The sequence below is a fragment of the Protopterus annectens genome, chromosome 16.part0 (genome assembly GCF_019279795.1).
Source record: "Protopterus annectens isolate FY-2018-M chromosome 16.part0, PAN1.0, whole genome shotgun sequence".
In the NCBI taxonomy this organism is placed as follows: domain Eukaryota; kingdom Metazoa; phylum Chordata; order Ceratodontiformes; family Protopteridae; genus Protopterus; species Protopterus annectens.
In genome coordinates, this window is record NC_056750.1 from 314373103 (window position 1) to 314388437 (window position 15335).

Here is a 15335-nt window from a genome sequence, read left to right on the forward strand (position 1 = left end):
GCAAGACTTTTACTGTTTAGCAGGTGTAAAATTTAAAGAAATAGAAAAAAATTGAAAAGTGTGTGTGTGTGTGTGTGTGTGTGTGTGTGAGTGTGTCTGTGTGTTTGTGTCTGAGTGAGTGTGTGTGTGTGTGTGTGTGTGTGTGTGTGTGTGTGTGTGTGTGTGTGTGTGTGTGTCTGTGTGTGTGTGTGAGTGAGCGTGTGTGTGTGTGTGTGTGTGTCTGTGTGTATGTCTGTGTGTGTCTGAGTGTGTGTGTCTGTATGTGAGTGTGTGTGTGTCTGTATGTGAGTGTGTCTGTGTGTGTGTGTGTGTGTGTGTGTGTGTGTGTGTGTGTGTGTGTGTGTGTGTGTGTGTGTGTCTGAGTGTGTGTGTGTGTCTGAGTGTGTGTGTGTGTGTGTGTGTGTGTGTGTGTGTGTGTGTGTGTATAAATGAAAGTGAGAGTGAGATTGATTGACCCATTCATTATATTATGCTCGCTAAGAAAAACACTTGCTGTTTAGCAAGCATAAAATTAAAACAAACATTTAAAAACATAAAAAAAGAAAAGTGTGTGTCTATGTCTGTCTGTGTGCATGTGTATATGTGCGAGTGTATGCTTGCTTGCATGTATGAAAGCAGGTGTGTGTGTGTGTGTGTGTGTGTGTGTGTGTGTGTGTGGTAGAGCGAGAGAGGTTCAGTGATCGAGCAGTCGCAGCAGCTGTTAACAGGTATGTATATCTTTCAACCTCTTTTCTCAAGAAATCAGGATAAAACCTAATATAAATTGATGGTCAAAGGCTCAAAAACAGGGATAGATTTTAAATACTGCTCTTATAAACTTAGAAAGTTGCTAGAATAAAAGGATTTGACTTGACATGTATTTTCTGAAGGAAATAGTCAAACTGAAAAATATGACATTATCTAGTGACTTCAATCTGCAGTGTTTTGCCAGCAAAATAAAAAATTTATGATGGACAGACCAAAAATACAATGAGACAAAAATCTGGACATTCTTTGAAAGTCTTTGAAAATGTAGAGAGTTGAGAGATATGGAGCTAAGAAACTTTTAATAGCTGCCATTATTAAATGAGTCTTTTTAAACACACACTGCTTCTGAATCTGTTGGGCCTCAGAGCACTCCTGGGCATCTATTATTTATACAGTAACACACACCATGTTGGGCATTATTGTTTGCATGGAGCATGAGCTAGGGTTTTAGCAATTAGTATTAGGGCATGTTTAAAGAAGGTCTGAGGTATGCTGTAGGGGGGTGAAGGTAAAATTTTCTTTCCAGCATTTCAAATGGTTATTTTCTGTTTTCTGTGGAGGCAGCTTTAAAATAAAATGTGGGGTGGGTTGATTGGGAGAAGGTTTGGAAGTGAGGTTGAAAATGTGTTGGATAGTTGGCAAACTTGGTATTTTGGGTTGAAGAGTTAACCAGGGAGGTGGCTAGTTTTCCAAGCGGTGTTGATATTAGATCATTATATTTACAGAGGTAACACATATCCATAGTTTGCATGTTTCTGTGGCATTTTCTTCAAAGTATGCTACATCTTTGATTATTTGTCAAACAATCTGGGCTAAAAGGACATGTATTTTATGTAGTTGAATGTGACCTGTCTGATGCTGAAGTTACCTATTTTTCTAAGGCCAAGAAATGGCTACTATCGAAATGTTGGCAGTCGTAATGCTGAGTGCAAAGACTGAAAATGCAGGAGAAGAGCAAATATCAGACACTGCTTTTCTCATTTAAACATGCTTTTTTCAGGAGGGCAAATCCCATTCACTACCCCCCGATGTGTAGTGCAAGCCCACCACATCCCCTAGACTTATATATACCAGTTCTGAGATTGCCATACCACAGAGAAAAAGGGAATAGTCTGAGAAATGGCGATCTTGGACTTGCAATATGCAAATCCATTTTTTTAGCCATTCAGTCTCTGTTTTTGGGACTCGCTGTAGCACAGCCCAACATTTCAAATGGTTACCCCAAGTAATACATGACTGTCATCTACATTATTTTTTTTTTCCATTTACAACAGGTTTTGGTTGTGGTTCTAAGCAGGATCTTCATATCTGGAGTTAACTGTGCACAGTGCCGTCCCTTAAGATGATTTTATTTTAGACATAATTGTTTTTCAGGGATTATTTGTGTTGTTGAGTTGAACAAGGCAAGGACCTAGTTAGGGACAGAAGACTTGTAAATGTCTGCCTAGTCAAGGGAAGGAAGACCATTCTTTTAGTACTTCAGCTCCTGTATAATCAGACTTAGTTCTAGTGATTACAATTGTGAGAGAAATGTTTGCCTTTGCAAAGAGATAAAGGTTATATAGGGGTAGGTGCTCTTTGAGAGAACTGGGGAGGCATGAAACATTTGTGCATTTTTGAGGAATAGTAGTTATAAACAGGATGAGCAGAAAATCTTTGTTTATGTTACAGAGGTTATATTTAGTATGGGCATTAAGTAATTATGTACATTTTTTGAAAGAAAGCATGTTAGTAAAAGATTTGAGAGGAATTCATTTTTATTAAGCTTCCTCAGCAAGAAATTTTAAGAATGTGCATATGATAACCTTGAAAGTCCATGAATTAGAGGAAGGTGGAATATAGCCAATGGCATTGAACAGTTCAGTGTGACAGCTAAAACTGAATTTTATTAGTAATCAGTTGACATTGTGTCTTTGTGGACTTAGAGAAAGCATATGACAAGGTGCCTAGAGAAGAGTTGCAGTATTGTATGAGGAAGTTGTGGCAGAGAAATATGTAAGAGTAGTGCAGGATATGTACAAGGACAGTGTGTCAGTGGTGAGGTCTGCGGTTGGAGTGATGGATGTATTTAAGGTGGGGGTGAGATTACATCAAGGATCAGCTCTGATCCCTTTCTTATTTGCAATGGTGATGGACAGGTTGACAGACAAGATCAGACTGGAGTCTCCATAGACTGTGATGTTTGCGGATGACATTGTCATCTGTAGTGAGAGTAGGGAACAGGTTGAGGAGACCCTGGAGAGGTGGAGATATGCTCTAGAGAGAAGAGGAATGAAGGTCAGCAGGACTAAGACAGAATATATGTGTGTGAATGATAGGGAGGATAGAGGAATGGTGAGGATGCAGGGAGTGGAGGTGGTGAAGGTGGATGAGTTTAAATACTTGAGATCAACATTTCAGAGTAATGGTGAGTGTGAAGAGAGGTGAAGAAGAGAGTACAGGCAGGATGGAGTGGGTGGAGTAGAGTGTCAGGAGTGATTTGTGACAGACCAATACCAGTAAGAGTGAAAGGGAAGGTCTACAAGATGGCAGTGAAACCAGCTATGTTATATGGGTTAGAGACAGTGTCACTGACAAAAAGACAGGAGTCAGAGCTGGATGTGGCAGAGGTAAAGATGTTAAGATTTTCATTGGGTGTGATGAGGATGGACAGGATTAGAAATGAGTATGTTAGAGAGTCAGTCCAGGTTTGATGGTTTGGAGACAAAGCCAGAGAGGTGAGATTGTGTTGGTTTGGACATGTGCTGAGGAGAGATGCTGGGTATATTGGGAGAAGGATTCTATGGACTGAGCTGCCAGGTAAGAGAAAAAGAGGAAGGTCTAAGATAAGGTTTATGGATGTGGTGAGATAGGACATGCAGGTGGTCGGTGTGATAGAGCAAGATGCAGTGGACAGGAAGAAATGGAAACAGATGATCCACTGTGGTGAGAGCCCCTAATGGTAGCAGCCAAAATTTATTTTACTTATAAATTTTATTTTATTTATTTAACATTTGTTTACCTGGAAAGTCCAACTTGGAACAAAGTCAAGTTTCAGCAGAAGTCCAGGAAGAAATGCTCCATACACATATCTTTGTAACATGGGAGGAAACCAGAGCACCCATAGAAAACCACACGAATGCAGGGAGGACATGCAGACTCAACACAGAGGGCACCCTAGCTGAGAATTGAACCAGAGAATCCCTTGCTGTGAGGCAACAATGCTACCGCTGCACCACTGTGACATCTGGTAGAAAAAGTGGTTGGATGCATCATCTTTCAGGAGAGAGCTTTTACCCAGCAGTTTGGCTACAGTCTTTGGATACTTTTTAACAAGTAATACTGAGACTCTCTACCTGTTTCTTGTTCTAAAGTGTTATTCAGAAATATAATAACATGATGGAATAAGTGTAGAAGGGCACTTGTTATGCTTCAGCCAAGTTTCACTTATAACCAAAAGCCTGATTCATGCTCTTGGAGCCAGCATTCAAGGATGCCATTTTTGTTCTACTGCTTTGTGCATTCTAGTGTCATATTTTGTTCTTTCTTGCTTTACAGGGACCTTTTTGATTTAATATAGTTATTAGAACTGGTGGATTGTTGGGAAGGGTTAAGGGGTGTTGGGAAATGAAATGGAGGCTAATGTCTTTCTGTTTAGACATTTTGTTTGTTTTTAATTGCACTACTGTAGTGGTCAGTGGCCCACATTGGTGATATACTTTATCTGCTGTGATAATGCATCAGTTTGTGAGCCCACAACCACCCCTAAACCATACACTTTTCTTAATTACCCTCCCCCCAAACTGGGATCATTATTTAAACCCCAGAAAAATGTTGCTCAGAAAAGTTGGAGATCTGGCACAAGTGTGAGAATGGCATTTCTTTAAGGAGCTATAGTTGATATAATGGCTTTTTAAATGAATGCATTAATTGCATGTTTGCTTCAGTTACAGAAAGACCTTTTTTAATGAGTGGTATAGTATACCAATTTGAAGAGTGCTGAGGCACCAGCCTCTGCTGTGAGTATTATAGTAAGATCCTGACTTCTGCGACTCTTGACATCTGTGACTAGAAACTGGGTAAGGACATCTGAAGCATCCCTATGAAATGGTCCAGGAGGAGGAGAAGCCCTACTGTTTAACATACTCTCTGATGTTAAAACTTATTCTCACATAAGACGTTATAGGAGAGAGAAATTTTTTTTTTTTTTTTTAAATTGGATCTTCCAATGCAAAGACTTGGAAGGCAGCAAGTCTAGTCCTCTGGGACTACCAAATGTTGAGCAAAATGTTCCTTGCATATTACAGTCATTCCTACTTGAAGAGATGTGGAAAATTCAGAAACAGCAGGAAGAAATAGGTGAAAAGTCTTCTCAAGAATAAGAACGTTCCCACCAAGCATTCACCTCTCTATTCGGATAAAATGTAAAGTAGCTTTTGTGAAGCCAAAACAAGGTCATTGAGTTACTATCATCTACTTAATATCTTCTTGAAATTATGCAAAACATTAAATGATACACAGCTAATTACTGGTAGTTGATAGAAACTTCTAAGAGTAGCATTTACAACTTTTTAGAAAAGGGATCAATTTGTTTTTTTTTTTTCATTTTACATTTTTTCCCACTGGTGTGAAGAGTGGCTTTGCAAATGCTTTGCCAAAATGCATTGTGGTTAATTATTTCAAATATTGTAATGTTTTGACCAGATGCAGTGCAATGCATCTCACCAGATCAGCTGGTATAATAGACATTTTACAAAAATATTTCTGCCCTGAAGATTTATGGTGTTACTGCTTGAACACCTAGCCTTACTTTTACAAAGTAGTACAGCTTGGATGTCCTGTCTAGTACCACAGCAGGATTTATAACTGATTTTATGAAAGGATGTTATAAACTGTCCACCTACATGAGTAAGGATACAGTGTTTTAACACTCTCCCCTACTCATACAGTGATTCCCACAAAACACAAATACATGCGAGAGATGCAACTATACGGCCAAACTGGAGGCTGAGCTCTCTCAACATAGGACTGGCAAGACCAGTCAGGAGGAGAAGGTTACCACACACACTATAGACCCAGTCTCACATAGTACCATCACAACCTCAAATCATACACATAAACACACAAAGACATACTCGGCGGCTCTGATCAAAAATCTACCAAAACAGCAGAGGCCACCAAAGCAGACACCCAAACAACCACCACCTCAGAACACAACACCTGCAACACATAGACCTCACAGTCAGAGTGTCAAACAGTCACAGCCCTTAAGGCCAAACACAATGCCAGACACACTAGTCATTGGTGACTCCATAGTCAGACACACTGACGTCCCGCCACCAGACTGAGTAAGGAGAAGGTCACAGTAAGCTGCCTGTCGGGCGCTAGAATCCGCCACATAACGCAAGCACTCAGGTCTCTCAACAGCAGGTACAAATACGACTCAGTCATTGTCCACGCTGGTGTAAACGACCTGAGACGCACCTCCTTGGACTACATGAAAAGAGACATTGAGGAGCTCTCTGATTATGTAGCCCAGGCAGGTATGACCCTGACCTTGAGCAGTATCCTACCTTCACCAAGAATGATGCCACAATACAGAGATAAGATGATCAGCTTTAACAATTGGCTTAAACTCTGGTGTCATTCAAAGGGGATCCAATGTCTGTCTGCCTGGGATGACATGCTGGACAAGCCACGCTGCTTCGCAAGGGACGGCTTGCACCTGTCACCCCTGGGATTCCGGATATTGGCAAAGGCTCTTGCCACCCCATAGTGCCTTTTTTAGGCAAGGCTCAAATTCTAAACCTACCACCCTAGAACACAAAAAAGGAAAAAACTAAGGGTAATGCTGCTCAATGCCAGAAGTCTAAATCTCAAAATGCACGCACTCGAGGCCCTTCTCAGTATGGAGAACATCGATGTCTGTGCAGTGACAGAAACCTGGTTCAAGGCTCCTGAGAGCACCCCAGCACTATCAGGTTTTACCTCTTATCATGCGTTCCGCCCCAAAATCCGGACAATACCAAGAAAGGAGGTGGGGTATCCATATTCATCAAAGACACCCACACCTCAAGACTGGTGGCAACGACGATGCATCGGAGACCATCCAGGTGCAATTAACCATAGGCAAGACTGCTCTACAAATTGTAGCATGTTACAGGCCACCCTCACAAACTCAGGAACCTCACATGGCCTTCCTGAAAACACTAGAGGGGATAAATGTATCACCAAACACTATCATACTAGGTGACTTCAATTACCCTAATATAGACTGGGAACACTACTCAAGCCCAAACACCCTAGCCCAAAAGTTCCTGGAATTCATAAACTCAAATGCCATGGAACAACTAGTCACCATCCCCACAAGAGGAGAAAACATACTTGATCTCATCATCACGAACATGGGAGCACAATGTTCAACACCGGAAGTATACCACTCACTGGTGAGATCAGATCACAACTAATCTCGCTGGAGGTCCTCATCCCACCCCACCTGAAATAAAAAGACCACAGTAAAGAACTTCTCGAAAGCCGACTTCACACTTCTAAAGACTAGTGTGGTCTCCTTTAAGGCCCCGAGCCGCAGAAAACAGTACTCAAGCCGCTGAATCATTTACAAATGCCTTCTACCAGCACCTGCAGGACTGCATGGATAAGGCAATCCCAAGCAAAACAAAGACTCTTTGTACCAAAGGCAAGCGTCCAGTCTGGTGGACCCCAGCCATAAACAAACTCTACAACAAAAGGAGGAAGCTACTACAAGATAGAGCAAAATCCTTAAAAGGTAAGACACCCTTGATCACTATAAGTAAAAACTAAGAGCTCTCATAAAATCATCCAAAGCAAATTTTGAGAGAAAAATAGCTAAAGACTCAAAAGACAATCATAAGGCCTTCTTTAGCTATGTTAGAAACCTGGGAGGAAACTCCCAGATATGCTCAGAACTAGTTCAAAATGATGTGAAGATTACTGATCCTACAGACATTGCCAACATACTGGCTGACAGGTTCAGTGCAAACTTCTCCCCTCCCCAAAAGGAGAGATATCTATACCAAGCGATTGCAGCCCCCAAACATCTCCAACGCCCAAGTGAGAACTGCTCTCTCCAAAGCAAAAACACAGCATCCATGGGACCTGATGGTGTCCCCGGCTGTGTGCTCCACGAACTCAACAAGGAATTAAACCCACAGCTAGGACAGCTGTTTAATCATAGTCTTACCTCTGGATACGCACTCCAGGAGTGGCGCACTGCAACTGTGGTCCCACTTCACAAAGGCGGTGCCTCCACCGACCCTGGAAATTACCGCCCATTAGCTTGACAAGCCTTATCTGCAAAGCCATGGAGAGGATCATAATGGACCTCATAAATAAAGACATAGGGAATTTGCAGACTTTGGATCCATCCCAGTTTGGCTTTGTCAAAGGCAGATCATGCCTTCTAAACTTGGTTGACTTTTTCAAACAGTCACCAAAGCCATTGATGAGGGAAAGGCAGTCCATACAGCCTACCTCGATCTGGCGAAGGCCTTCGATACAATACCCCACTCGGGTATCATTGAAAAACTCATCAGCTTAAATGTTAACCCATACATCACAAGATGGGTTGCAAACTGGCTGAGTGACAGAACCCACAGGGTCAGAGTTGCTGGCGCCATGTCAGACTCAAAGCCTGTCACAAGTGGTGTACCACAGGGCTCAGTCCTGGGCCCACTCTTGTTTGGCATCTACTTTTCCAGTACAAGCAAACACAGGAGGGTTATGGCTGACAAAGTTTGCAGATGACTGCAAACTGGGCCATAGTAGAAAACACATCTGACACAGATATCCTTCAGAAGGGTCTCACAGAAACGGATAACTGGTGCCAGAGCCATGGCCTAAAGTTAAATGCCAAGAAATGCATAGTCATACCCTTCGAAAAACAAGGTTACCCCTAGCTACCAAATAGGTGGCAATCCACTGAGCACAGAAGAAGTTATCAGGGACCTGGGGACCCAGGTTGATAGTAGTCTGTCATTCGACACCCATGTAGCTAAAGTAGTTAGGAAGACCTTCTACGTTGCCCACCTTATCATGAAGGGATTCTCATCTAGATCAAGGGAGGTCATTGTCTCCCTATACTCATCACTCATCAGACCAATGATTGAGTACAATGCCCCATTCGGAATGTATCTGACCCGACACTTGCAGCAGCTGGAGAGGCCACAAAAGTTCCTCACCAAAAGGATAAAGGGTCTCAAACATCTGTCCTATGCTGCCCGACTGAAAGAACTCCAGCTCTATTCAGTCACTTACCGCTTGCTCAGAGGTGACCTTTGCCTAACATACAAGGCCATGTCAAACCCAGATTTGATGAATATGCTTCACCTCAAAAAATCTAGATCCGTCAGAGTCACAAGGGCGGGAGACTTAAACCTCGACACGGCTATTAATAGGACGTGCTGGAGGGATAGATTCATCACCCAAAGACTCCCTATGCTGTGGAATAAAATCCCGGTATATGTGAGGCAGAGCACCTCGCTGGCCTTGTTCAAGAGAAATCTTGACCAATGGATGGGAGATCGCAGATATACCCCAGGGATTACCTCAGTGTCACTGCTCAACAGAGGCACAGCAAAATAATGGGTATAGTTCCCCATACTAAAGGGGTGGCGTAAGCCACAAAACTATGGGCTAGGCTTGTAAATGCCCTCAGGCAGATAGCCTAGTATGAACCTATGAACCTATGAACCTAATGTATTTATTTACATTTGTTTGCCAGGAAATTCCGAATGGACGCAGGTCCTTTTTCAGCAGATGCCCGAGGAGAAAAGCTCCACATCATGTACATGATAAATAGAGATACAAAGTTGCAGCAGTGGTAAACAACATTATAGGTTGTTGGCTTTAATACAATAACAAGATATTGATTATCAACAGTATATACAGTAAATGTTGCAAGTTAAGATAGTTTCTTGTCATTTATAATATTAGTAACAAAGTTGACAGACAAGATTTTAAAGTATGTAAAGACAACTAGCTAATTCTGATCCTTATGAGGAACATTGGACAAGTTATCAGAGTGATGTCTGAAACAGGATCAGTATTGCAGCAGAGGGTACCATTCACTATGCTTCTGATCAATCATATCTTATGGATCTCATATCGTATATAGTTAACCACGTTCCACTGTAGCTGCAGTATTGTTTGTTGTGTCTTACAATCATTATGTGTTATTTCACTAACCTTGTGTGCTACTCCTTTTTAATCATGGGCTGCTGTTTCTTCTTAAGTTTATATTTAGAGCTGTAATATTTTCATTGATTTCCAATTTGTCCATTTTTTATGATGCTTTTTTTTCTGTCGTTTATTTCTGCCCTATAACATTTGTTGGTGCAGTACTCTTTCTTGTCTGTCTGTTCAGACTCTCATTAACCCTAGTCTCCCCCTAATGGCTAACACAATGTACTGCAGTTACAAGGACATCCATTTGCTGAAAGAAATCAGGCAGGTGACTGATGTCTACCTATGGCTAATTCCTGTCCATATTGTGACTTATGTAGCAATGATAGTCTATTAAAGCGTTTACTGTTATGGTGAGGATATTCTAAGAACTGTACTATGTCTGTGATACTATCACAAAACAGAAGAAAAAGACAAAGATACTTGACACACACACACTTAAAAGGAGGAAAACAGACGTGTTTTGCAGGAGACGAAACATAAAATCTAACTTAATTGTAATTAGACAAGATATCACAGTGAGGAAAAGTGGAGATAAGCGGAGATAAGTTTCTCAGGGAAGAGACACCCAAAATGTTGTTGATAAATTAATCCAGCAACTAGAAAGAATTGGTTTTCCTAAGGACTTGAGAATGGATGTGGTTGGACTTGGGTATATTTTGTGAAAGCAAGTTTACTGAATCAAGTTTCATATTATAACAAGCTATCAAGGCTGAGCTCAGTGAATTTTTGGTACCCCCCCCCCCACACACACACACACACACATACACACACATCCATCACATAATTATCTGGACCCACTTGTTTCCCCTGCAGGTATTATAAGTAAGCAGAAATACTGGCTAACCTTTGAGAGGTCCCAAAGTTATAAATGGAAGTGAATATAAATTTTAAAATGAAAAGAAGTGTACCACAGAGATGTGTTCTTAGTCCATTCCTTTTCATTTCCTTTATTAATTATAATGCAGCAATTCTAGATGAAAAAAATATATTTGTATGAAAAAATCACATCAAATCTGCTATTTGGTAAGCAAATTGAAAAAGTGAAAGTTTAAAAAGTTAATCCATGTTTAACAGGAGTATAAATAAGCACTTGCAGTGCATTTTCAAGGTATTGTAGATGAAATGGGGTGGGGGTACCATTAATATGGACATAAAGAATAACATTTACAGTCACCTGAAAGTACTCCAGTAGTATAATAAGTACTGAAAAATAGTATAAGTGTGTTGGTTATCTTGGAAGACTTAACTGCAGAAAAAAAGAGAAAGTGCCTCCTATAGGGCACTGATGAAAGAACCACTTTAAAAATTAACATTCTAATGGTTCTTTCTTAAAAGGTACCATATGCAGACATAGTGCAAAGGCAGCAAACTAAAATTGTGTTAACAGATGAATTAAAGGGATTATGAAGAAAGAATCAAAACGTTAGAGTTGTATTTCTTTAAGGAAATGCAGAAAAGAGAGAAATCCGATAATCTTTCATCCATGTACCTAAAATTTGTATATGAAGTACTGAAATGCCAAAAAATCAGTTTCTGAAAAAAGGATTCAAAAAATCAGTATCAGATGTTAACAAATGTGATTATTATTAACTTGGGGATGTACAAAACAAAGCTGCCTTGGGAAGTGGTAAGAATAGAAATTGTTGCATGATACAAAACGTGTGGGAAAGAACAGTATAGACCCTCGAAGGAATATAGTAAGAAACACAGTGTGTTCAGTATGGGAGATCATTTAATAAACAGTAGGTAAATAAAATCATGACATTTCAGGGCATACAAGTTGAAACTACAACAATGCAAAATGAAAACACCCAGAAAGTTCAGAGCAAATGATCGATTGACTAATGAAAAGAATGTTTAAGTGTGGTTAATGGTGTATCAGTATTTCACCACGGAAGAACAAAAGGAAACATTTCTGAGAACATTGCAGGTTTTGAGGAGAAGGTCTTTGGCATATAAATATCAATGTCTGCGTTAATAAGGACCTCGGTGAACTTCATCAAGCCCTAAATTAAATGAACATGTCTAGTCCCACCACAGCATTAAAAAACAAACCAGTGTGAGAAGAAGCCAAAAATCAATTAAAATGAGGTAAGTTAGAATAGCCATGAGCTCCTTATCTGCTTCATGCACTCTAAGTAACTTTGCATCCTAACACTGCTAGTTTACACTGTTGCCCTGTCCATTGCTGCCTTTAGTAAATATTCCCATGTGTGATTATCCATTACAGTAATTAATCTCTGGCGTTCTAATTCCTGACTGTTCTGCTTTGCATTCCTTGATCTACACATACCCTAAATGCCAGCACCAACATTCCAACACCATTTCAGCCTTTACCCAGATGAGGTTTTGAAATACAGTTCTGTTTAAAGAAATCAGTCATAATAAGGTTGATTTTATCTCAGTTTATAGTTAGTTAGTAGAAAACACTCTTTAGTGCAGTCATGTGTGAGTATGTTTGTGACACATTTACAAAAAAAAAAAAAAAACAACTTTCCTGTGAATGATTTATTCTGGTTACCACTGCTTAATAATACAGAATGTATCGAGAACATCAGTTTAATCCATTATATTTGTGAGAATGCATGTAAAAGATTTTTTATTCATAAAGTTTTTTCTACCTTTTGGCAACTTGCTTGTGTATATATAATTGTCAAAGACAGCTATGAGGAATATAATCAAGTAATAAATGACTGAAAACAGGACTTGTTATAATATGTTAACTCTTAAGACTTCACGATGACCTTAGTTTGCTAGTTTATAAGAGTAAATAGTCATATTAATGCATCATGATATCTGTACGTAGAACAAAATGTTTTAGAGGTAAACATCAAGAGAAAACATTTGAATACTAACTATCCTTTCATTGAATTTCTGCTTCTCTTTTCAGTCACAAGACATTAGAACACAGGTGAGTATGAATTACCCTGCTATGTAATACCACGTGGGAAATGCAGACAACACTGAAATGTGCTTCATGGGCCTTTCAGTGAGATTGCTCTTTAAATCCTGCCCTGAATAAATAATTATAATTATATCAGATATGTTTAAAAATAAATGTTTTTATTTTAATAATTTATTTTGATGTTCTAAAAATGTTATCACACGAGTATATATATATATATATGAAATGTCAGGAGTCTGAGAGATGGAATAATTAATTGTATTCCGGTCTATGAGGTATCTATAGTACGGTTTAGAATTAGCAGGTACAGCTTACTATTTTACTAATTAGTTGGCCTGAATAATGTTGTGGACTTCTTTTATTACTGATTTAAATATTAGTAACTGAGAAAACCCACATAGTTATTCATTAAGTTGTCTATTTAATTATGCATGTATGTATAGTTTTGCTGGATAAGTGAAGCAATCCACAGAGTTTTTTGTCAGTGGACTCAAATCCCTGACATTAAAGCATGTTTTCAATTATGGTACAATTTTAGGAAAATACAAAGAAAATACATAATACAGACAAGTGCATGTAATGTATTATATAACTGTTTATGGTATCATTCAGCAGGGTTCCTGGTAATCATATGTTTTATCAACAAGTTTTTTTTTTTCACTGACCATATCCTCTGTGAAACTCAGTGAAACAGCATTTTGCAAAATTGCAAAATTATTACACCAGACTTGCAGTTTTTCTTATTTGGCAATCACAAACGTATACATAATTAAATGGAGTACAAGGGATTTCTCTTGCATGTGGGGGCTTTGCTCATATAAAAGTGATTTACTTAGTAATTTCTATTATTGACTAAAAGACATCTTTTAGTTTTCTTTTATGGGGAAGTACGTTAATACTTTTTCAGGAAAAGAACCATGCTGGCAAAGACAGAAAAAAATTCAGATATATACTGTTTACAGGGAAATACTTGTATCTGTTTGTTGTTATAGAAGGATTTAAGCTTTAGATAAAAAGAATGAACTATAGTAGTTCTAAATCAAAATATTCACCCCCCCCCCCAAAAAAACAGCAAAGAACATTTTACTTTGGTTTGAGATGAATGATGTATAGGTGTTTCTAATAACAGAAACTGTCACTGAACATCAGCAGCTTCAAATTCAAAGCCTTTCTAGTTTTAGGGAGAATTATTTTTGTATGGTAGATATTTAAAAAAATTACCTTTTTAGGCAAAATGTTTTCTACTCTGAGATTTCCAAAACATTAGTTAAACGTATAGCTCTCAGTAAGCTACATAGTGTGGCAAAACATTTTGTATTCTGAAATTTGCCGAATATAAGTTAAACCTGAGGCAGATAATAAGCTGTATACCTACAAAGCTGCTTAAAAAGGGACAGGACACCTAATCACGGAGCCAATCTGTGAATGGGAAGTCATCAGGTCCAACTTTTTCACACTCGCCAAGCAATGCTTTTTAATTGTCAGATTACTGACTTGGACATCATGTAAGTATATAGAAAGAAAATGGTTACTCTTAAACATTAATTATTGTTTTCCTTTGTGTGTGACCTTGGGGTTACTATGTGTAAGTAGTACAAGCCTTCTGCACCTTCCTCACCTGGATTGTATGAGGACTTGGCCCCACCACAAAATGCTTATAGGTTCATAGGTGTTTACTAGGCTAACAACCACAAGCACCTTTTTAAGCCTAACCATACATCTCAAATCTCTGACAAGTTCTGATACTCTTCATAAGTGTAAGCATGGGCCTGGGAGATAAACCATTTACAGGTTACCTCTGTCCATTAGAGACATAGGTGCCAAACTAGGAATGAATTTCTGGTTTTCCATCCAATTGTCCAAGTTGCACTTGAATTGGGTTAGGGAGGAACTTTGCTTCACATGGATTTTCATAGATTCATAGATTTTTACTAGGCTAACTGCCCTTTTGAGCCATTTTAAGCCTAGCCAATTACCCCATGTAAGAATCAAACCCTGCACCTTTTGTCTGTAAGGTAAACACCTTAACCATTACACCAACCTCCCATAGATGGGGTAGTCTCTGGGATACATGCCTGTCTTTCCACCAGGTCCTGTTTATATCACAAGCAAGGTTTAAGTCCTTAGAACAGGTAATTCTGGTACTGTTTGTTTTGTGGATATGCAGGAGGCCCATCAGAGTGGGGTCTGGCAGCGTCCTGTATGCTAGGCATAGATCTATCTCCCCTCAAAAGCCTGTAGGAGACTGAATACAGGGATAGGGCCTTGAGGCGGTCTCCACAGGACATATTACTTATGCCCTGTATTCTTTTAGTGATGAACCTCTGTGGATGTTCAGTTGTTGGATATGCCTGGTTAGGTACATACCAAAGGGGGCATTGTTCTCAATGATAGGTCTGATGAATGCCGAATACAGTGGAACAATGACTTCCTCGGGCTTAGATGCCATACTTTTGTTTATAAGTTGTGCAACATAGAA

The 15335-nt window shown here is 39.4% G+C and overlaps 1 protein-coding gene across 1 annotated transcript in view; it reads left to right on the plus strand.

The window, feature by feature from the left end:
• LOC122790589 (potassium channel subfamily T member 1) overlaps window positions 1-15335 on the plus strand; it is a 1237971-nt gene that overhangs the window by 1058878 nt on the left and 163758 nt on the right. The window contains exon 27 of the mRNA XM_044058115.1: window positions 12842-12862. Within this exon, the coding sequence (XP_043914050.1) occupies window positions 12842-12862 (21 nt within the window). The remainder of the gene's footprint in view (window positions 1-12841; window positions 12863-15335) is intronic.